Source organism: Chanodichthys erythropterus, chromosome 12 (genome assembly GCF_024489055.1).
Source record: "Chanodichthys erythropterus isolate Z2021 chromosome 12, ASM2448905v1, whole genome shotgun sequence".
Taxonomy (NCBI): Eukaryota; Metazoa; Chordata; class Actinopteri; order Cypriniformes; family Xenocyprididae; genus Chanodichthys; species Chanodichthys erythropterus.
The window spans coordinates 48,170,355-48,189,998 of NC_090232.1; the positions used below are offsets into that span (position 1 = coordinate 48,170,355).

Here is a 19,644-nt window from a genome sequence, read left to right on the forward strand (position 1 = left end):
TAAATGTGTGTTGGCAGTGTGTGTACAGAACCACCCTATAGTGATAAAAATCCACCCACTCCTTTTTTTTTTAATCCCCATAAATCATAAGCAGTGTCTCTGAACAAGCCGTTTCCAGATCCCTGGCAGTGTGATGTCACAAAAGCCACAGGCCCCGCCCACAGTGTTGACTGACACTGATGTTTGAACATAGACCCGCCCTGAGCGCATTGTTTACAGCGAGTCCACCATTGCTGCACTGATGAGAATAACTCCCAAGTGTTTTAGGTGTTCTGTAGCTGGATGGATTAATCCACATAGCTCTCTTCATTTACTCCCTAAATCTGAGCTGCTTAAATCGAGGGGGATTAACTTGGTTTTACAGGAAAATGCTCCCTCAGTTCTGTCGAAATTCGTTTATGTCTGAGCGAATCATTTCACACCGGACTGCTTTGTGAGCAAATATCATGACAAAGGGACAATACAAAACAGAGACTGCTAAAATGCTACTCAAGGATATACAAGTAAAAACATTTTGTGATCCAGCTTACAGTCTCCAGAGTGATACTGGATACGGCAGTAATGAAGGTGAGAGCACTTTTTTTACTGGTATAAAGTTTATTAAGCACCACCCGAAAGGCATAAGGTCTTTATATACTTGTTTACTGTTAGTTGTAACCAGTGTTTTTGTGTAGGCTAACGTTACTTCTCTATGTATGTTGGTGATGATAATACAAGGGAAAGAGAGAGAGTTTATGGATAATATTTTAATGCACACTTGCAGTGTTTTATCAAGCTCATACAGTGATTTTCTAGAGTGAAAACTGACGTTTCATCTTTTATGTGAGGTAAAATAAACATCATAAAACTCATCTGTATAGTTTTGGCCATCATTCGGACGGTAAAACAGGCCTGTACTAATATAGTGAATTAAAACAAGATGACAATATAAGTTATAACCGTAATTGAACTAAACTATACCTGTTCTATCTCCATGCAGCATATATTCGCCGTTTCTGTCATTATAGTGTGTCCTGACTGAATCTTGTCACTGGAGAATCAGATCGTAAAGCTCCGCCCTCTTAGGCTGAGCACAGCAGCTCATTTGCATTTAAAGGGACCACGCTGAAACGGCTTGTTTTTGCTCAACCACTAAAAGTAGCATTTTTGACAGGCTATAAAAAATTATCTGTGGGGTATTTTGAGCTAAAACTTCACATACACACTCTGGGAACATCAGAGACTAATTTTACATCTTGTTAAATAGGGCATAATAGGTCACCTTTAAAGCTTTCATAATATACCAACTTTGTCTTTTTTGAGTCGGACATGACCGAAAATTTGACTTTCAACTCTGTCTGTAGTTTGATTTGTTCATTTTGAACAGGTTCTTTAGTTCAGTAATCCGTCAGGATTTATTCTATATCAATATTCAGGGCTGTGCAAGGAGAATGTGTACTACTTCAGATCACGTGTCTTGTGTCATCAACCCGGAGCTAAAATTTGATTGAGTGAACTGGCTTGAACTGGTTACTGGCTTAACCCTTTAAGACCTGAAGGCTTTTTTAGAGTTTTTTTTTTTTTCCTGAGCGACACACAAAAGTAAAGACTCATAACTCCAAAACTGTAGCAAGGAAAGTCAAAAGGTAGGTATCATTTGATAAAACACTTTTTAAATTTTTAGAAAATATAAATTACATTACATTTGGGCATTTTCATGCTGAGAAACTGCTGATAAAAGACAATATATACATTATATATATATATATATATATATATATATATATAAGTTTTCTTTCTTTTTTTTGACATTGAATAACTCAGGAAGGCAATAAGATCAGAGAAAAATTCTTTTTTGGTGATGCTCTCCAAAATGTCAGCTGTATCTAGTTCAAATGTGTGGTGATAGCATAAAGTATGTTTAAATAAATTGTTATTCATTTTTTTGCAGCCAGGTGGCGCCCACAGGCAGTAAACCCCAGTTTAGAGGCACTTCTCAGCACTCGTTAGAAGTTTTTCAAAATGGTTAGATGCATTAAAGAGATGAGATTCTAAGCTTTAAGATGATATCTATTTTGTGTTATTCCACATTGGAAAACGAACATGGATAGGTCCGGGAACATTGGATACACACTGCATCCCGGAAAGATGAGAGACATGTTTTTAGCCAAGCATGTCAAATCATTCCATGAGTAGTATCTTGTGATCAACACAATATATTATGTTCATTTTGGGTTCATTTTAATTGTGAGAATCTGCTTTAAATAATGATGTGCCATTTTCTATGATCTGTGCATTTTTGAAGTTATAAGCATGTGCAATCTACATATTTGTATTCAGTTAGCGGCTGTGCTGTTTTTTTTGTAAACGCATATTACTCAGACTCATTAGAGGGTGAAAACAACACAACAGAAGCATGTTGGAGGCTTGATCTGAACGTGTAAAGTCTCTAGTTTTGTTTGCAAAAATTTTTTTTGTGCTACCTATATGGGTTCAGTTTTTATTGGCTCTTAAAAAGAGACAGACGTCGACGCTCCATCCAGTCTTAAAGGGTTAAAAGAATGACTAGAATCGAACATCACTAATAATATATCGTCATCCCGCCCTGCTCTAGCGATCAGAAACATATGTCTGGCAGGTAGTTACCTGAATGAGACCAGGATGGCCAGTGCGAAAGTTAGCGCTGCCAGAGACAGCGAGTATCCGACGGTGTACATGGCTCTGAACTTACTGAGGATCTGACCGTACTGCTTCTGCACACACACACACACACACACAAACACACAGAGGGATTAGCTGACCGTTAGCGGCATCGCTCAAAAACATCATCAAGTCATTAAACACGTGCGTCTCACCTGTCCAGGGTCGTCCTGCTCACACTCGCTGGTGTTTTTCCCATGAGCCCACCTGCCGTCAGCGCCACACACGCGGTAAACCAACCCCTGATGAACTGCTCCAACAGCGGAAAAACTCACTGATTAGCACTGATTCTACTATACTTTACATATTTGAATACCAATGAATATTAATGAGATCATCAGCATTGTTGTATTAAAAATCATTTTCAGGAACTGAAATCACGCTGAAATAAGTAGAATATAAACAGCAGATGAATAATTTAAAATTAGAAAATTTGAAATGTTGCATTGGCTGAAAATAATTTTAAGCTGAAGAACTAAACTGACTAAAACTAACACTGAAATTAAAATAAATGAAAACTATTTACTAAAATAATATATAAATAATGCTAAAATAACACTGGGAATCATGATTCATAGATTAAAAAAAACAGCATTTGTAAGTAAAAATCACTTTATATAATCAAAGCTGTGTTATATTAGTATCACTCAGACACTATTATGGTTTTCATATATGTGTTTCAATTAGTTTTAATTTTTGCATTTTCCATTATCATTTTAATTTTAGTTAAAGTTTTAGATAATTTGTGTTTTTTTGTCATTTTTAAATATGTCTATACAGTTTTTTTTTTATTTTAATTAAAGTTTTAGTCATTCAAGTTAAACTAAACGAAATGAGATATGTTGCTTTGGCAACTAGATGAAATAAAATGAAGATTTTTATAGTTTTTAGTACTTAAGTTACCTTTTATTTGAAGTTACAAATGTCAAGTGTTTTTGTGGTTAGTTTTGGTTAACTGTAATAACCCTGCATCAAACTGTCAGCAGTCTTACCATGTTTCAATGTTAAATATTCATATATGTTATATATGAAGAGTTTGGTTCCAAAACGCGATAAACGCCATTTTCAGAAAAATTGAGTTTCTGCCAAAATCAGTATTGTATCTGTTCGGTATTGAAAAGTCGTTTATTAATTTTGTGCAAAATGCGATATCCGTCATGTTATTCTGTCATGTTTTCTCCCTTTCTTTCCAAAACGCGACAAACGCCAGTCTCCTTTTTCTGCAGAACGCGATATATCCGCTCAACCAATCACATCGCACCATTCCACCCAATGTAAACATTAAAGGCTTTTTTAAAAAATGTTTTTTAATACCAATGTATTTGGCAAATGCGTTTATATAACCGTGCGGTGGCGCCAGATACTCGTTAATCGGTAATGACAAATGATTTATAACATTAACATGACCCGTTAATTTCATTTTGGGAGCGACGGCTGAATGTAGCCTATTTTTAGTAAAATGCCTGTGTATAAGATAAATATTGGCAAATTTTAGACTCTGTCATATATGTGAATCAACTTACTTTGTTGTTTATTTTCAATTTGAAAAATAACTTTTATATTGATGGATTAATTGCATTTTGAAAAAAAAAAGTGTCATGGATTTATTTCATTTTGGGGAAAAAATATTATGTTTTTATAATAAACTTTTTAAAATCATAATGTAGATTTGAATTTTTAATGTTTTTATAACCAAAAGATGCTATGTGAAAGTTTGAAACAGAAAATAGTGATTTTTATCTTGCCACTTTCTTGGTAAAGAAAACACCTTTTTACTCAAATTAATCAAAATGGAGTTATTGCGTTTTGGAACCAAACTCTTCATATGTTAGTTCAGCCTGACTGCTGATTTCACCTGTCATTTCATCTGATTTCACCTGAGTTGAGAGTTCATCTTTGTCATCATCGTTGTCTTATTGAGACAAAAGCCGGAGGTCTTTGGTGTAAGTCAGTGATGAGTTTGAGGAAGGATGCTGTTGTTATGTTATAAATCTGAAGTGAGAACAGCTTCACTCTGCGGAGTGTGTGACTGATGTACAAGAGTGCTAGTTTGGAGGAACCCGTCATTAAAAAACAGAATGTGTATAATGTCGGTTTACAACATTTCCAGGTCCTTTATAGGACATGTAAATGAGGCGTCACAGCTCACAGTACATACAGTATGGTTAAAAATGCTCTAATGTGCTATTTATATTTCACTTGACAATACAAATGTGCCCTAAAGCGCTACGTTGTATAATCTCCATCACAGTATTAGTTCAGAATTAACAAGCATTTAATTAGGACAGAAAACAGAATAAATTTCCATCTGTTTCACTGTGCTTTGTAAAGCATGCATTAAAATGAGAGAATATTAATGACTTGGTTTCTTTCAAAGCATGTATTGTGTCAACCTGGTTACATTCAAAAGGTTTAAGGGTTGACGGTCAGGGCAAAACATGCATAATAAATAACAAATATGATATTATTTACAGTCAATATTAATGAATGATTGAAAAGCGAATCACTATATTTTTAACATTTAAAATATATATTTTTTTTTTAACTATTGAGCTTGTCAAGGCCGATCTGAATGCAGTGCTTCCCACACATAGACTTTGATTGGGCGGGCCGCCCACGTAAAATAACGGCCGCCCAAGTATATTTGGAGACACATTTTTACTTTTATTATTTTTATCTTATACTTTTATATCCACGCAAGATAATTAAACCATCCGCGATCGATTAACTAGTCGTTTCGTACCTGTTTGTTATGTGTGCGTCAGAACTGTTTACTCCCGCTGACATTCCCACAGGCGCTCCATTTTGCAAAGTCACTAGGCGGCACTGTTGCGCTTTCTACAAGCTCGCGCAACAGCGCTTCAGACTGCTTCAAAGTGATTATCAATCAATGAAAAGCGCAGATTTATGCCAAGCGATTGCTAATGAACTCAAGTTGATGAATTATTACAAAGTCTACTTCATGGCCTTTATATAAAATGTTTTAGACGACTGTAAGAATCTGAAGGATCAGCCTGCAATAGTGCAGACATTTCAAAATAAGAGTACCTGTGTATTTCGGGCTTGTTTATAATTAAAAGTCACACGCTAAGTTTTTTCTTTTTCTTTTGGGCATTATTGGTATTTTGGTTACACAATAAATTGTATTTAATTTGATTTCCATTTAATTCATAGTAAATTATTGCAGTCTTCCACACAAGAAGAAAAGACTAAGAACATTATTTGACACATATATTATTAATTTGATAAATTTTACTAGTAAAATCTGTGTCCCATTCACTGAGAGAGACACTATATGACAGCAAGGAGAACATAGGAAAAGGTGACCCATTTAAATGCTGTAATTTTGCATAATTTACAATGCATAATAATGCATAATATTAGTATGTAATTAAATGTAATATGCTATGTAATTAAAATTAATTTCAATAAATAAAAATACTGTTAAAAATCACACGTTATTTGTTTGTCACATGTAGTTAATTTATGCATGTGTGCTATTTCTGATTAACTGCAAAGGATTCGCATTTCACAGTGAATGTGTTTGTTAGTAATAATTAAGAAAATACCTTTTTTGTTTTTCTGTAAGAAGTTTGATGAAAATTTCTGTAAAAGTTTTTTGCACTTTATTTAAATGAGAATTTTTTTATTCATTAGACCAGTGAAGGTGTTTGATCATAATAATTCAGGAAATACCTGTAAAATAACAGTGGGTCTCATTCACTAAGCATGCGTACGCACATATTTATGCATGAAATCTGCATACAAATGTTTTCATAGACAAATCATGATTCACCAATTATTCAAAATTATTCTAGATGTAGATACCTGTATGTACAGCGGGCGAATCAGAGGTCTCTAACGGCTCTACAAAAGGTGTTTATTGCGTTTGAACTTGTTTAGAGGATGGCACTCTTGCCATTGCTTAAGGATCTTGCTTTTGCTGAAAATGACCCAAATATTTACTGCTTGTTGTATTAGCTGCTTCATAATCCCACATTTAGACCATACCTCATAAGAGAACAGATATTTCTTCTGTAGTGAGTTTAACAGATACTCTAGGTTCCTAACCTTTGTGGTACCAGGGCAGGTACCAGGGGCAGGAGACATTAACCGTGGTGCCGGCAGGCCCATCGGGCCAACACACATACTGATCAAACGTCCTGTTACACACCAGCCCTGAAACACACAGAGACTCTTCAGCTATGATGGAAGCACTAGTGTACTGCACAGTACTGTAACACATCATGATTATACAGCTGTTTATAGCGAGTCTGACCTGAGGCTGGCGGCGTGTGGATGAAGCTCTGAATACATTCATTTGTGTAGATCCTCCATTGTTCCTGTAGCAGTTTCAGAGATTTTCCAGAAGACACCTGCGGATATACAAGCCACTTCAAACATGATCTTCATACATTTATAGAAGTCTGTTTCTGCAATATACAGATGAAGACATGCATTACTATAGGGGTCATGCTACTGCATTTCAATGACTGCAGAAAATTATATTAAACTATAATATAATATAATATAATATAATATAATATAATATAATATAATATAATATAATATAATATAATATAATATAATATAATATAATATAATATAATATAATATAATATATAATTAATATAATATAATTAATATAATATAATATAATCTTTTTTTAGCATTAATTATATACTATCACTGTCAGGGTTCTGTTTATGTTTTCTGTGTCACATGTTCTCATGTTCTTTGTTCTCAGTTTTCCCGCCACTTGTTTGTTCCCATAGTTACACTCATTTGAGTTCATTGGTCCCAGCTGTGTCCTGTTAATTAGCCTCGTTTGCCCTCTGTTTGCCCTGTATATATAGGCGGATCTTTTGTGACGTAATTGTTTATGTTTGTCGCGTTGCATCATGGGAGTCGTGTGGCAAGAAACACCGCTAGATACCTGTAATTTGATTGTTTTGCACGTTTGGAGGAGGATTTAGAGAAGAGGATGGTTCACTCTTGCTGTGTGGTCGATTGTACGGCTCGTTGGGGACCTGATAAAAAGTTTTTGAATTCCCTCCGAAAAGGATAGCGAAAAACGAAAGAAATGGTTGCGTGCAATTAGGTGACTGAACCTGGACGCTCCGAAGAAAGCCTGGATTCCTGCAGCTTCTGATCGAGTTTGTGAGGCACATTTTGTTCATGGTAAGTCTTAGTGACTATGTATTTATAGAAGATTAAATAAAAATAAATAAAAGAGTCAAATCAACCGAGTCATATGTTTACTCGTTCTGATTCAGGTGAATCAATTGAATTGGTACAACAGTCACTACATTTTCAATAAATAAGTAAATAAGAACACTGATCAATGAAGACTTACCCGGCTTTGCAGTCGCAGTAAGCAGTGATTATTTCGCCGTTCTCTTTGGCGATCGCCCACGGGAGATGCGAATCACGCTGTGATTCTGCTTGGCCAGGTCTAACCTCTGCTTTTAGCACGATCACTGCTTTCTGTTTGGCAGAAAAGATCGGTCCAACTTTGCGAGAAACAAAATAATCATAGGCCTCCAGACTTTTGAAAGCCTTTAATCTTTCATGAGTGAAGGGTCCAGGGGCGAGAGACACGGGCGAGTCGGACCAACGTTTTTTGTTATCCCAGATCTCATATGGGCTTTGAATAACTTAAATTTTGTCACCAATACAAATTTTGAGCTTCTCTCCAAACCTCCTCCGGTCTTCAGATGTTAAAGTGCTTATATATTGTGGATTTCGCCCACTAACTCTCTTGAAAGTGCTCGTCGCGTCTTTACAGCCCGCCATACTGTTTGTTTTGTTGCCACACAACCACTCCGCGCATGCGTACAAAGATGTCAACAAAGATCCTCCTATTCCCTGTGTTCTCCCTCAGTCTTTGTCAGTTCTCGTTTGTGTGATATATCTGTATTTTGCGTTTGTGTTTGACGGTGTTACTCTTGTTTCCTGGATTATAATTAAAGTCTTCCTCACTGTTAGTGTTTATCCACCATGGCACATGACAATCACAGTATTTATTTTTTTATTAGATTAAAAATACTAAATATTTATAGATACACGTATAGATATTATTTTATATTTTCATTTTAATTTTGTAATGTAATTTTGTAATTCTATTAAAACATTTTTAAATATTATTTTGTTTATTTTTTTGCTTTTTTTTTTCATTTTATAACTTTAGTACTTAAACCTGTTTATGTTTCAACATGCTGTCGAAAGAGTTGAACTTGTATTAATTAATTAATTATTCTTTTAATAACATACTCAATGCATCATCAAACATTTTTTCCTCACCATAATATGGCAAAGAGTCAATGAGATGCTAATGTGAGACAGACTTCAAGAAAAGCATCTCCAAAATTTTAATTGACGTTCATATAACATGAGGATGATCAGATCCTTCCTCAAACATGGGTCATGCACCTCATAAACACCTCAAAAGTACCTGCGCAGGGCTTTGAGATAAATGACCCGTTTCTTCTGTTCTCACTCGTGCTAATGATGCCGTTTTAAACACGGAAACACAAGATGTAAAACCTTTTTTGATGTTGGATTGGATCAGATCCTTTTAAGAGGGTGAAATTCATTTATGTTTCCTTTATTAAAAATCTGCTTTAACAGGCAATTTACGTTCCAGAAGGAACTTGATCACATCTCACTGAAGAAGAAAAGTTCACATGAGTCGAGGCTCATGAAGCCAACAGCCTGCGGTCACGAGAAAGAGACACACTGAAGGAACTGGAGGACACTTTGGTGAATAAATATAATGTGAATGTGGATAAAGACATGATATAATGTCCTAAAGGAGCACTAAAGGCATTTTGTCCTCAAAAAAAAACATTTTACACCAGAAGAAATGAATAACACATTTAACAGATGTTTATGCTGATGAGAAAAAAAAAAAGAAAAAAAAATCATTTTCACAATCAGCATTTGTATCTTTTTTCCCCAGTAGAAATATGTAAATATCCTCAAAACAAGATGCCTGTAGTTTAAAAATTGCATGATGAAACGTTATACAGTTGTGGCCAGAATTATTAGCACCCTTCATAAATATGATCAAAGATGACTCTAAAAATAAATCTGCATTGTTTATCCTTTTGATCTTTAATTCATAAAATTTGCAAAAATCTTACCTTTCATTGAAGGAAACTAATTAAAAAGGGGGAGAAAATAACATTAAGAAATAAATGTTTTGGCCACAATTATTGGCACCCCCAGAATTTTTTATGAGTAAAATATCTCTGAAGTATATTCCCATTCATATTTACATTTTTTTAGCACACCAGGGTGATCATGAACATGAAATTGTCCAGCCAGGACTTCCTGTTCCACAGGAGAATAAACATGAGGAAACACAAAGGCGAAATTACCTTAATCATTCTTCACAATGAGAAAAAACTAAGAATATAGTTCTGATGTGCAGCAGAAGATTGTTGAGCTACACAAAATAGAAAGTGGCTGTAAGAGAAGACCTAAAGCCTTTGAAATCCCCATTTCCAGCATCAGGGAAATAAGTAAGAAGTTCCAATCAATTAAAGATGTTACAAATCTGCCTGGAAGAGGGTGTGTGTCTAAATCGTCCTAATGCACAGTGAGGAGGAATGTTTGAGTGGACAAAGACTCTCCAAGGATCACAGCTGAAGAATTGTAGAGATTAGTTGAGTCTTGAGTATCAGAAAGTGATAAAAAAAATATCAAACAGCACCTACATCCCCACAAGTTGTTTGGGAGGGTTTCAAGAAAAATCCTCTGCTCTCATCCAGAAACAATCTCCAGCATATTCAGTTTCAGACAAGACTGGAACTTCAAACGGGACCGGCTTCTACGATCAGATGAAACTAAAATAAGAGCTTTTTGGCAGCAAACCCACCAGATGGGTTTGGTGCACACATGGATAAAAAGTACCCCATGCCCACGGTTAAATATACTGCTGGATCTTTAATGTTGTGGGCCTATTTTTGTGCTGGAGGGCAGACACATGGCATCATGGATTCTAGAAAATACCAACAGATAAAAATCAAAACCTGACGCTTCTGCTAGAAATCTTATAATGGGCTGTGATTGGATCTTCCATCAGGACAATGATCCAAAACAAACACAAAAATGTGTCACTGAGCCCAAAATGAAGCTTCTGCCACAGCCATCCCAGTCCCCTGACCTGAACCCTAAAGAAAATGAGTGGAGTAAACTGAAGAGAAGAAGCACCAACATGGAGCTGGAATCTGAAGGATCTGGAGAGATTCTTTATGAAGGAATGATCTCTGATCTCTTCTCAGGTGTTCTCCAAACTCATCAGGCATTATAGGAGAAGACTCGGATCTGTTATCTTGGCAAAAGGAGGTTGCAAGAAGTATTGAATAAAAGGGTGCCAATAATTGTGGGCAACGTGTTTTGGAGAAAAAGATTTATTTCATTATGTTATTACCCCCCAACTTTCAGTTCTTTTCCTTCAATGAAAGGTTAGATTTTTGCTAATTTTATAAATTAAAGTTCAAAAGGATAAACAATGCAGATTTATTTTTAGAGTCATCTTCTTTATGAAGTGTGCTAATAATTCTGGCCACAACTGTAGTTTGAACAGAATAAAGCTTGAAAGAATGGTTTTCTGCATGAATTGCTATGTTTAAAACAAGGAAAAGATCATTTGACAATGGAATAAAAATAAACTTCATTCTCTTTATTCAGTCAATAATTATTATTTTTATTATTTTTAATGTTTTTATTCAGCAATGACACATAACATTGATCAAAAGTGGAGAAAAATGTTTTTTGATCATCAAATCAGCATATTAGAATGATTTCTAAAGGATCATGTGACACTGAAGACTGCAGTGATGATGATGAAAATTCAGCTTTGATCACAGGAATAAATTACTGTTTAAAATATATTCACAAACTATGGAAGCTTGTTTCTGCCACTGAATTTAAAAATAAAATAAAGGCAATTGTGACTTTTTATCTCACAGTTCTGACTTTTTTTTTTCTCAGAAATGCATAATATAAAGTCATAATTGCGAGTTATAAAGTCAGAATCGCGAAATGTAGTCGCAAATAATAATACTTTTTTTTTTTTTTTTTTGCTCAAAATTGGACTAAATAACTTGCGAGTTTAAATCTCACAGTTCTGAGAAAAGAAGTCAGAAATGCAAGGTATAAACTTGTAATTGCAAGAAAAAATAAATTGCGAGAAGTGAGTTTATATCCCGCAAATTGTGAGTTTAGCTTATATCTTGCAATTCTGACATTTTAATGCAATTGCAACTTCATATTTTGCAATTCTGAGAGAAGAAGTCAGAATTGTGACAAAGTCGCAATTATCTTTTTAAATTTGTTTAAATCTACCATTGAAAACAGCAGTGTTAAATTGTTATAATATTTCACAATATTACAGTTTTTACTGTATTTTTGATCAAATAAATGCAGCCTTGGCGAGCAGAAGAGACTTGTTTGAAACACATTGTAAAATCGTACTGACGTTTGACCAGCACAGTGTATATAGAGGAGCCGGTGTCGCTGTTTCACCTGAGTGTGTGCGGTCAGTGTGAAGAGGACCAGCAGCAGACAGACGGACATTCCTCACATTCAGCTCATCACTCGCTCTTCATCACACCACCTGCAGGAAACACACACACACACACACACACAAGAGTCTTAAAGAAAGAAATAAAGAGCAACAGAGTTAAATGCTGTGGGGTTTGGATGTCAGTGTTTTCCAGACACTTACACGTGGAGTCATGAATTAAGCATCTGAATTCAACTCATTGTTTTCCCCTCACAGAAATGACTGTGATCATTATCGCCAGGAACAGACTCATACAGTGTGTGCGCGTTATGAGTAAACTCCTATTTTGGCCAATTCCCTGCGGAGCATTCGGAACGGAAGAGATTCGCTCCTCAGATTTCCCACACTGACATTCCTCTGGTAACATGCCATCATATCACACACACAAACACACACATACACACACACACACACAATGTAATAAGTGCAGAAAACATGAGTGATAATCTGTTTTGATGGAAAAGATCTGCTCCGTCCAACGTCTCCTTCCAAACGACAGCAGAATGTTTTTCCGAAGCCGGAGAACGGAACGAAATCTGAAACGTTTCTGCAAAAAACACCTTTACAATGGTAACATTTTTGGCTAAAACGTTTCAAATTCCATTCCGTTCCAATCTCTCTCTGTGTGTGTTAGCTTCAGTCCTGCGATGAAGAACGCCAGAAGAACGTTTGCTAGAAAAGCAATCCCTGTTACAAAAAAAATCATATTCCCTATAGGAATTGCAATACCATTTTACAACTGCAATTACTTTTCCAGGCTTTTAAATAGACCCAATTATTTACTACATGTTTTCCATGAGCGTAGGAAGCCTCTTTTCTATTTTTTTTTTCCATTCCTCAATTTGAGGCGAAGCTGAAATGATGTGGAGTTGAACACACCTGTGAACTCCATGAAGACTGTGGAGCTATAAATGAGAAACCTCTGAGCAATCAACAAGAGCCACACAATGATCCTTCCATTTCTCACCTATTTGCTTTCACAGCTGGAGAAAACAGATAAATGGAGGGAAGAGAGATAGAGATGTTGAAGGTCAAAGGTTTTAAACCTCCAGAATGAACATGCATCCTGCAGACACTCATTAATTCAGAGAGAAAGAGATACAGACCACACACAACCCATGTGGCATTATGGGAAACATATATAGCATATCTCCTCAGATTAGAGAGAGGAGCACCGGCATCCCTGCTGAGCCATCTGCATTTATATCGTGTCTGTCTTTACCATGTTAATAGGAACCTATCATGCAAAATTCACTTTTATAAGGTGTTTGAACACAGATGTGTGTCCACAGTGTGTTTAAACAACCAGCCTATAATGGTAAAAATCCACCCACTCCTTTTATAAAATACCCATAAATCATGAACAGTCTCTCCAAATGTGCGGTTTTTCCCCTACTCTTATGGAAGGGTAAGGAAGCCCCGCCCATGACTGGTGATTATCTGGCTTAAGGGGAGGTCACACTGCACTTTTCGCTCCATTGACTTCAATTCAAATGCATGTGAATGCATCAGACCGGAAACGCAAGCTTGTGCAAAAAATTTCGCATTTAACTGCGTTCCAAAGTTAAAGTTTGGTGAACTCTGACCTGCGAATTCGCATCTCGTGAAGATGTGCGACCAGTAGAAGATCGATTCGTCACGGCGTGACCTCTTGGCTGAATTAAAAGAAGTATATTTTTGCAGTAAAGTCGAGTAGATTCTATATTTTTACATTTTGAATGTATTACTTTAAGTTATGTGTCGAATTCATGTTTATAAAAAAGACGTTGTAGACCATGACGTCATATCATGACCGTTACAGCATCCGAATAAATTGCGCACGATCAAAGTCTAGTGTGACCGCGGCTTTACTAGCATAGATCCCACTTTGAGTGAGCGGCAGCTGCCAGACATTTCTGTTTCCTCGCTGTAGCAGCTGGAGATACACAATGTCTGCACCAAGAGAGTCTCCATATACTCTCTGCATCTGAGCCACTAGGGACACCGTAGGTGAATTTCATTTATGAAGAAAATGTGCTGAAGAAAATCGTTGAAGCCTATATATTAGCGCAAATTATTTGACGCTGGAGTGCTTCACAAATGAGGGTCAGGATTTGCACAAAAGATGAACATGACGGCACATGTTAGTCGATGAGCTGAATCAACTCCACAACAACTACATAAATTTATCCACTAAAAGTTGTAACTTCTTCCTGAGTCTCTCCATCAGTGTCGACTCCGGTTTGAACAATGTAAGGCTGAACACCGTTACTGACAATCCTCATTTTGGCTGCGTGAGATTCTCCAGCTTTGTTGTTGTTGTTGAGCTGTTAAAGCTCCGCCCTCTTCTGGAGCAGCAGCTCATTTGCATTTAAAGGGACACACACAAAAACGACGTGTTTCTGCTCACACCCAAATGGAGGCAAATTTGACAAGATATAATAATTGATCTGTGGGGTATTTTGAGCTGAAACTTCACAGACACATTCTGAAGACACCAGAGACTTACATCTTGTGAAAGTGGAATAATAGGTCTAATAATGGATGTTTGAATTAGTGGTGTTTACTGACTAAAGAACCTCTAAAGTCCAGTTTGTGTTTGTGCTCCAGACATGAATGATTCATCAAATCATGTTTCTTCCATTTTCACCTGCTGGACCAAAAAAACAGGAAAAAAAAAAAAAAAAAAAAAATAAAAAAAAAAATCACACATATGCACATTGAAGGAACCGCATCTACAGACCAGAAGATCCTGGAGACACACAAAACACACGAGAAATCACCTGCAGTCGTTCATATGACACACACATACAACAACAACAACAACAACAACAACATTTCTTGTTTTTCTTTCTAAAAATACCCAAATTCTATTAGAAGTTTCTCTTCATTTTCATCATAACAGGCATAATGAATAGATAATTATGGTGGCCAGGATTTGTATTTTTTCCCCCCACTGAAAATAATGCATTGTCAATATTGTAATACCAACATTAAATTAATTTTAAATCAAATTAAATTTTAAAAAAGTAATTTAAAATTAAATATTTATATAAGGGGTTGAACAACTTATGATTTTTTTTAAAGTCAACATTTATGTGATTAAAATTTGTGTCGACATTGACAATGACAAATATGGGACCATCACACAGAATGTGTTTTTCCATTCCAATGCAATCCTTTTCCATTGTTTTTCTATGCAATACACACTAGATGTGCCTATGACCATTCTGCTTGCGTCTTGTGTCTTTTGCAGCGTCTTGTGTCTTTTGCAGCATCTCGCACATGACACCACATACTAAAACCAAGTTCAAATCAGTTTTAAAAAAACGTCTCAAAACCTTGTTTTTTTTCCTATTCCCTAATTGAAAGCAAAAATGCGTTCCGTGTGAATGACCTCGAGCCGAGACCGGAACACGGACTGCCTTTTGTGCAGCTATGGCATATGACACAGCGCTGCCCACAAGCCTACTGCCCCTACATAAGTTTATTTTTATCACTTTGGGTCATTATATTTCACAAGATTTCTGCTCGTTCTAAATCAGACACAGATAAAGGAGCACAGCAAGGATTACATTTATAAGAATGCATTAGTGAGAGAGTGATTGTGTGAATTAATTCCACCTGGCAGCGTCTCTCTACACTAACAATGAAGCTGTGTGTTTTAGTTACTAAGACATATATGCTAAAACTTTTCAGTTTCTAAGCTATTTTATTGATAAATCACAAAACAGTGTTGACAATACATTTCTGCGCTACTGAATGATTCATGTTCGTGTGTAGTGTGCGTGTAGCAGCTCATTCGTTTAGAATGGTAATTAACTTGCTTTAAAACGTGCATTCGCCTGATTAATATTGAGCATCCAGATGGTATAATCAAACATATCTGATGTAGCGCTCTTGGAGTATACATTTATTTGTCATTAACTGTTGGATACGGAGCATAAAAGTAACTGTTTATGCTGTTGCACCCTCTATAGGCCATGATCAGCGACTAGTCGACGTCATGCTTAAAGTGAGCATTAGAGGGATAGTTCACCCAAAAATGAAAATTTGATGTTTATCTGCTTACCTCCAGCGCATCCAAGATGTAGGTGACTTTGTTTCTTCATTAGAACACAAATTATGATTTTTAACTCCAACCGTTGCCGTCTGTCAGTCAAATAATGGGAGTGATTGGGAACTCGAACAGTAAGAGTCGAAAAAACTTGCATAGACAAATCCAAATTAAACCCTGCGGCTCGTGACGACACATTGATGTCCTAAGACACGAAACGATCGGTTTGTGCGAGAAATTGAACAGTATTTATATAATTTTTTACCTCTAGAACACCACAATGTCTAACTGCGTTCAGCATTTGTTCAGGTCTGATCGCGCTCTGACAACAGAAGTGATGTCTCACACTTATACTTCAATGAGTGCTAGACATCACTTCCGTTGTCAGAGCGCGATCAGACCTCACTAAACGAGTGCTGAACACAGTTGGACATTGTGGTGTTTTAGAGGTAAAAAATGATATAAATACTGTTCAGTTTCTCGCACAAACCGATCGTTTCGTGTCTTTGGACATCAATGTGCCGTCACGAGCCGCAGGGTTTCATTTGGATTTGTCTATGGAAGTTTTTCGACTCTTATTGTTCGAGTTCCCAATCACTGCTATTATTTGACTGTCAGACGGCAACGGTTGGAGTTAAAATCATCATTTGTGTTCTAATGAAGAAACAAAGTCTACATCTTGGATGCGCTGGGGGTAAGCAGATAAACATCAAACTTTCATTTTTGGGTGAACTATCCCTTTAAAGTCGACTAGTCAGTGCAACCCCTACTATGTATATTTATAAATTTTTTTTTTTTTTTTTTTTTTTTTTTTTTCAATTTTAATGATAGCTAAATAACTAGGGGGTCTCAGCAAGGCCACTAATTTCTAACTTGCAGTTTTCATAAAATCTTTCACGTTTCACATTAATCTCTCTGAATCACTAGATAGAGACGGGAGACAGAGATTTACCATCAACAGTAATGAAAAAGCTTAATATCCAAAAACAGTGCTGACTGGAAATACAATTTAGCCATTGTGTGAGTGTGTGTGTGTAATGGTTTGAGTAATAGGCTGAATTAAGGCTGCATCTGAAGTGGACTGTGTGCTGAGCCTCTTTAGTTCATTGCTTTTTAAATACTCTCATTACGTGCTTTTTTATAAATGAATCATCTGAACGTTTATTGATTTAGAAGAACTTAAGCAGCGTTTTCAAAAGCGATTAGGATCATTCACACAGAATATAAACAGTGCATGAATCAGCTGCGTGTCTCAACCATTAGACACGTACGTTTAATGTGATGCCTTCACTCCTGCTCCATCATAATGTGTGTAATGCAGAACAGAATATTTTATTTTCGAGGCTGCTATTTTTTTTGCCAGTGATCAACAAAGATATCATCTTAGAATCTTATACATGTTATATTTAATTAAAAAATAAAAATATATAAAATTATGTTTTCTTTTTTGAGCATGCAATGAAATAGTGAAAACAGTGTTTAAATAATTAAACAATATGTAATAATAATATACTATTTATATAAATGTCATATTATAATTTTATTATATATATAATGAAATTAATTATGAGATTTATAAAATGAATGTTCATTATGTAATAATAACCAACAACAACAATATTAATGATAATATATGTGTGCACACATTTTTATCTGGAAAGTCACATTTCTGGTCATTCAGTATTATAGCAAAACTTATATCATGAATAAAAATAATAATAATAGTAATAAAAAGTAATTAGAAACCACAAAGCAGAGGATGGATACAAGAAGATTTCCAAGTCATTGGATATATGAAGTAATTAAATCCATAATTTAAAAAATGAAAGAGTTTAGGAGAAGACAGTGAGCAAAGACTCTGGCAGAGATACAGACTTCACTGAGATTGCACAACAACAACAACAACAACTGATGCCTGAGAGCTTCACACAGCTTGAGAACAATGACAGACTGAAGGCCAGTCCTAAATGTCACATGACATCTGAGCTCCAGTTTGCCAGGGGGCATCTGAGAGTCTCTGCATTCAGCTGGGTGAAGCCTCTGCATCTGATGACAGCAAAAGTTCTGCTTTTTGGCCATTAGATGAAACGGCATGTTTGGCGTAAACAAAATACCGCACATCATCAGCAACGCAGCGTCCAACTGTGAAGCATGATGATGGCGTTGGAGTCACACGATGTTTGAGAGGAGATGAATGCATGAAAACACAGGGGGAAAAAAATGGATGGAGTCTCCAAAAACCTGGAAAAGATTTGTTTTCCAGCTGGATAATGAAGCATAAAGCCAAAGCTAAGCAGAAATGCCTTAAAAACAGTGACATTTCAGTGTCCAAGTTCAAACAGATGAACGCTAGGGAGGATGAATACTTATGTAATTGATTATTTTGTGTCAAATAAACTGGCCAATCTGTAAAAATGTTTCACTTTGACATGAGTATTTTTCTGTCGTTCAGAATCAAAAACACCAAAGTTCTTGGTGGTGTAAAACAACAAAACCAACAAAACTGATTGATAATGATGGGACACCTGGGAAACATATGGAAGAGGATTAGGGCCAAAGCAATAATAAAAAAATAAGACCATCTCGAGATTAAAGTTGTTAAATTACGAGAACAAATTCGTTAAATTATGAGAAAAATGTCGTTAAATTTCGAGAAAAAAGTCGAGATAAAATGTTTCTCGAAATTTAACGACATTTCTCTCATAATTTAACGAGTTTATTCTCAACATTTTATCTCAACTTTTTTCTTGAAATTTAACAAGTTTTTTCTCGTAATTTAATGAGTTTATTGTCAACATTTTATCTCGACTTTTAAAAAAAAATAAAAAATAATAATCCCCCCAGTATTTACAATTACAGTACTAAACAATATAATTTCTTACAGTGGCATGGTTAAAGACAACTTTATCATGTGAATTCACAGTAAAAGAAGAGCAGTAAATTATTGTGATGTCAGCATCATTTTGCTGTTCATTAACAATAATTCATAAGATAATGACCAGCATGCATTTCACCGTACATTTCTGACTAGGCTAGACTACATTTTTTATAAAATAATACGCTCTAATCTTGTAAATTCCTGGCAATTTTTTTTTACAGTTTACTACACTTCAGCATGACTGGTTCTCTCTTGAAATTCAGTATTGCAGTGCTGCTGATCTATGAATTTCTTCTGTTTTCACTCTGATAACAAAAGCATCTGCTAAATGACCAAACGTAAAATGTGCTGCTACTGTTCTGAGTGCTACCGCATGTGTCTGAAATGAATAACATCTGTAAAGCATCACATTCTCTCTCTATATGTGCTTCAGTCTATTCAAGGCTCTTAAGGGACTCCAACGGCTTTGCTAATGTA

The 19,644-nt window shown here is 35.8% G+C and overlaps 1 protein-coding gene across 4 annotated transcripts in view; it reads right to left on the minus strand.

The window, feature by feature from the left end:
• gcgrb (glucagon receptor b) overlaps positions 1 to 19,644 on the minus strand; it is a 65,042-nt gene that overhangs the window by 14,006 nt on the left and 31,392 nt on the right. The window contains exons 1-6 of one of the 4 annotated variants that reach the window (XM_067403083.1): positions 12,416 to 12,490; positions 12,214 to 12,304; positions 6,959 to 7,055; positions 6,751 to 6,858; positions 2,835 to 2,929; positions 2,626 to 2,732 (exon numbers count right to left, since the gene is read on the minus strand). In XM_067403083.1, coding sequence (XP_067259184.1) covers positions 2,626 to 2,732; positions 2,835 to 2,929; positions 6,751 to 6,858; positions 6,959 to 7,055; positions 12,214 to 12,264 — 458 coding nt within the window. In that variant the 5' untranslated portion in view covers positions 12,265 to 12,304; positions 12,416 to 12,490. Of the gene's footprint in view, positions 1 to 2,625; positions 2,733 to 2,834; positions 2,930 to 6,750; positions 6,859 to 6,958; positions 7,056 to 8,035; positions 8,528 to 12,213; positions 12,305 to 12,415; positions 12,491 to 19,644 lie in introns of those variants that run through there. The other 3 variants (XM_067403082.1, XM_067403084.1, XM_067403086.1) reach the window with 3 other exon arrangements.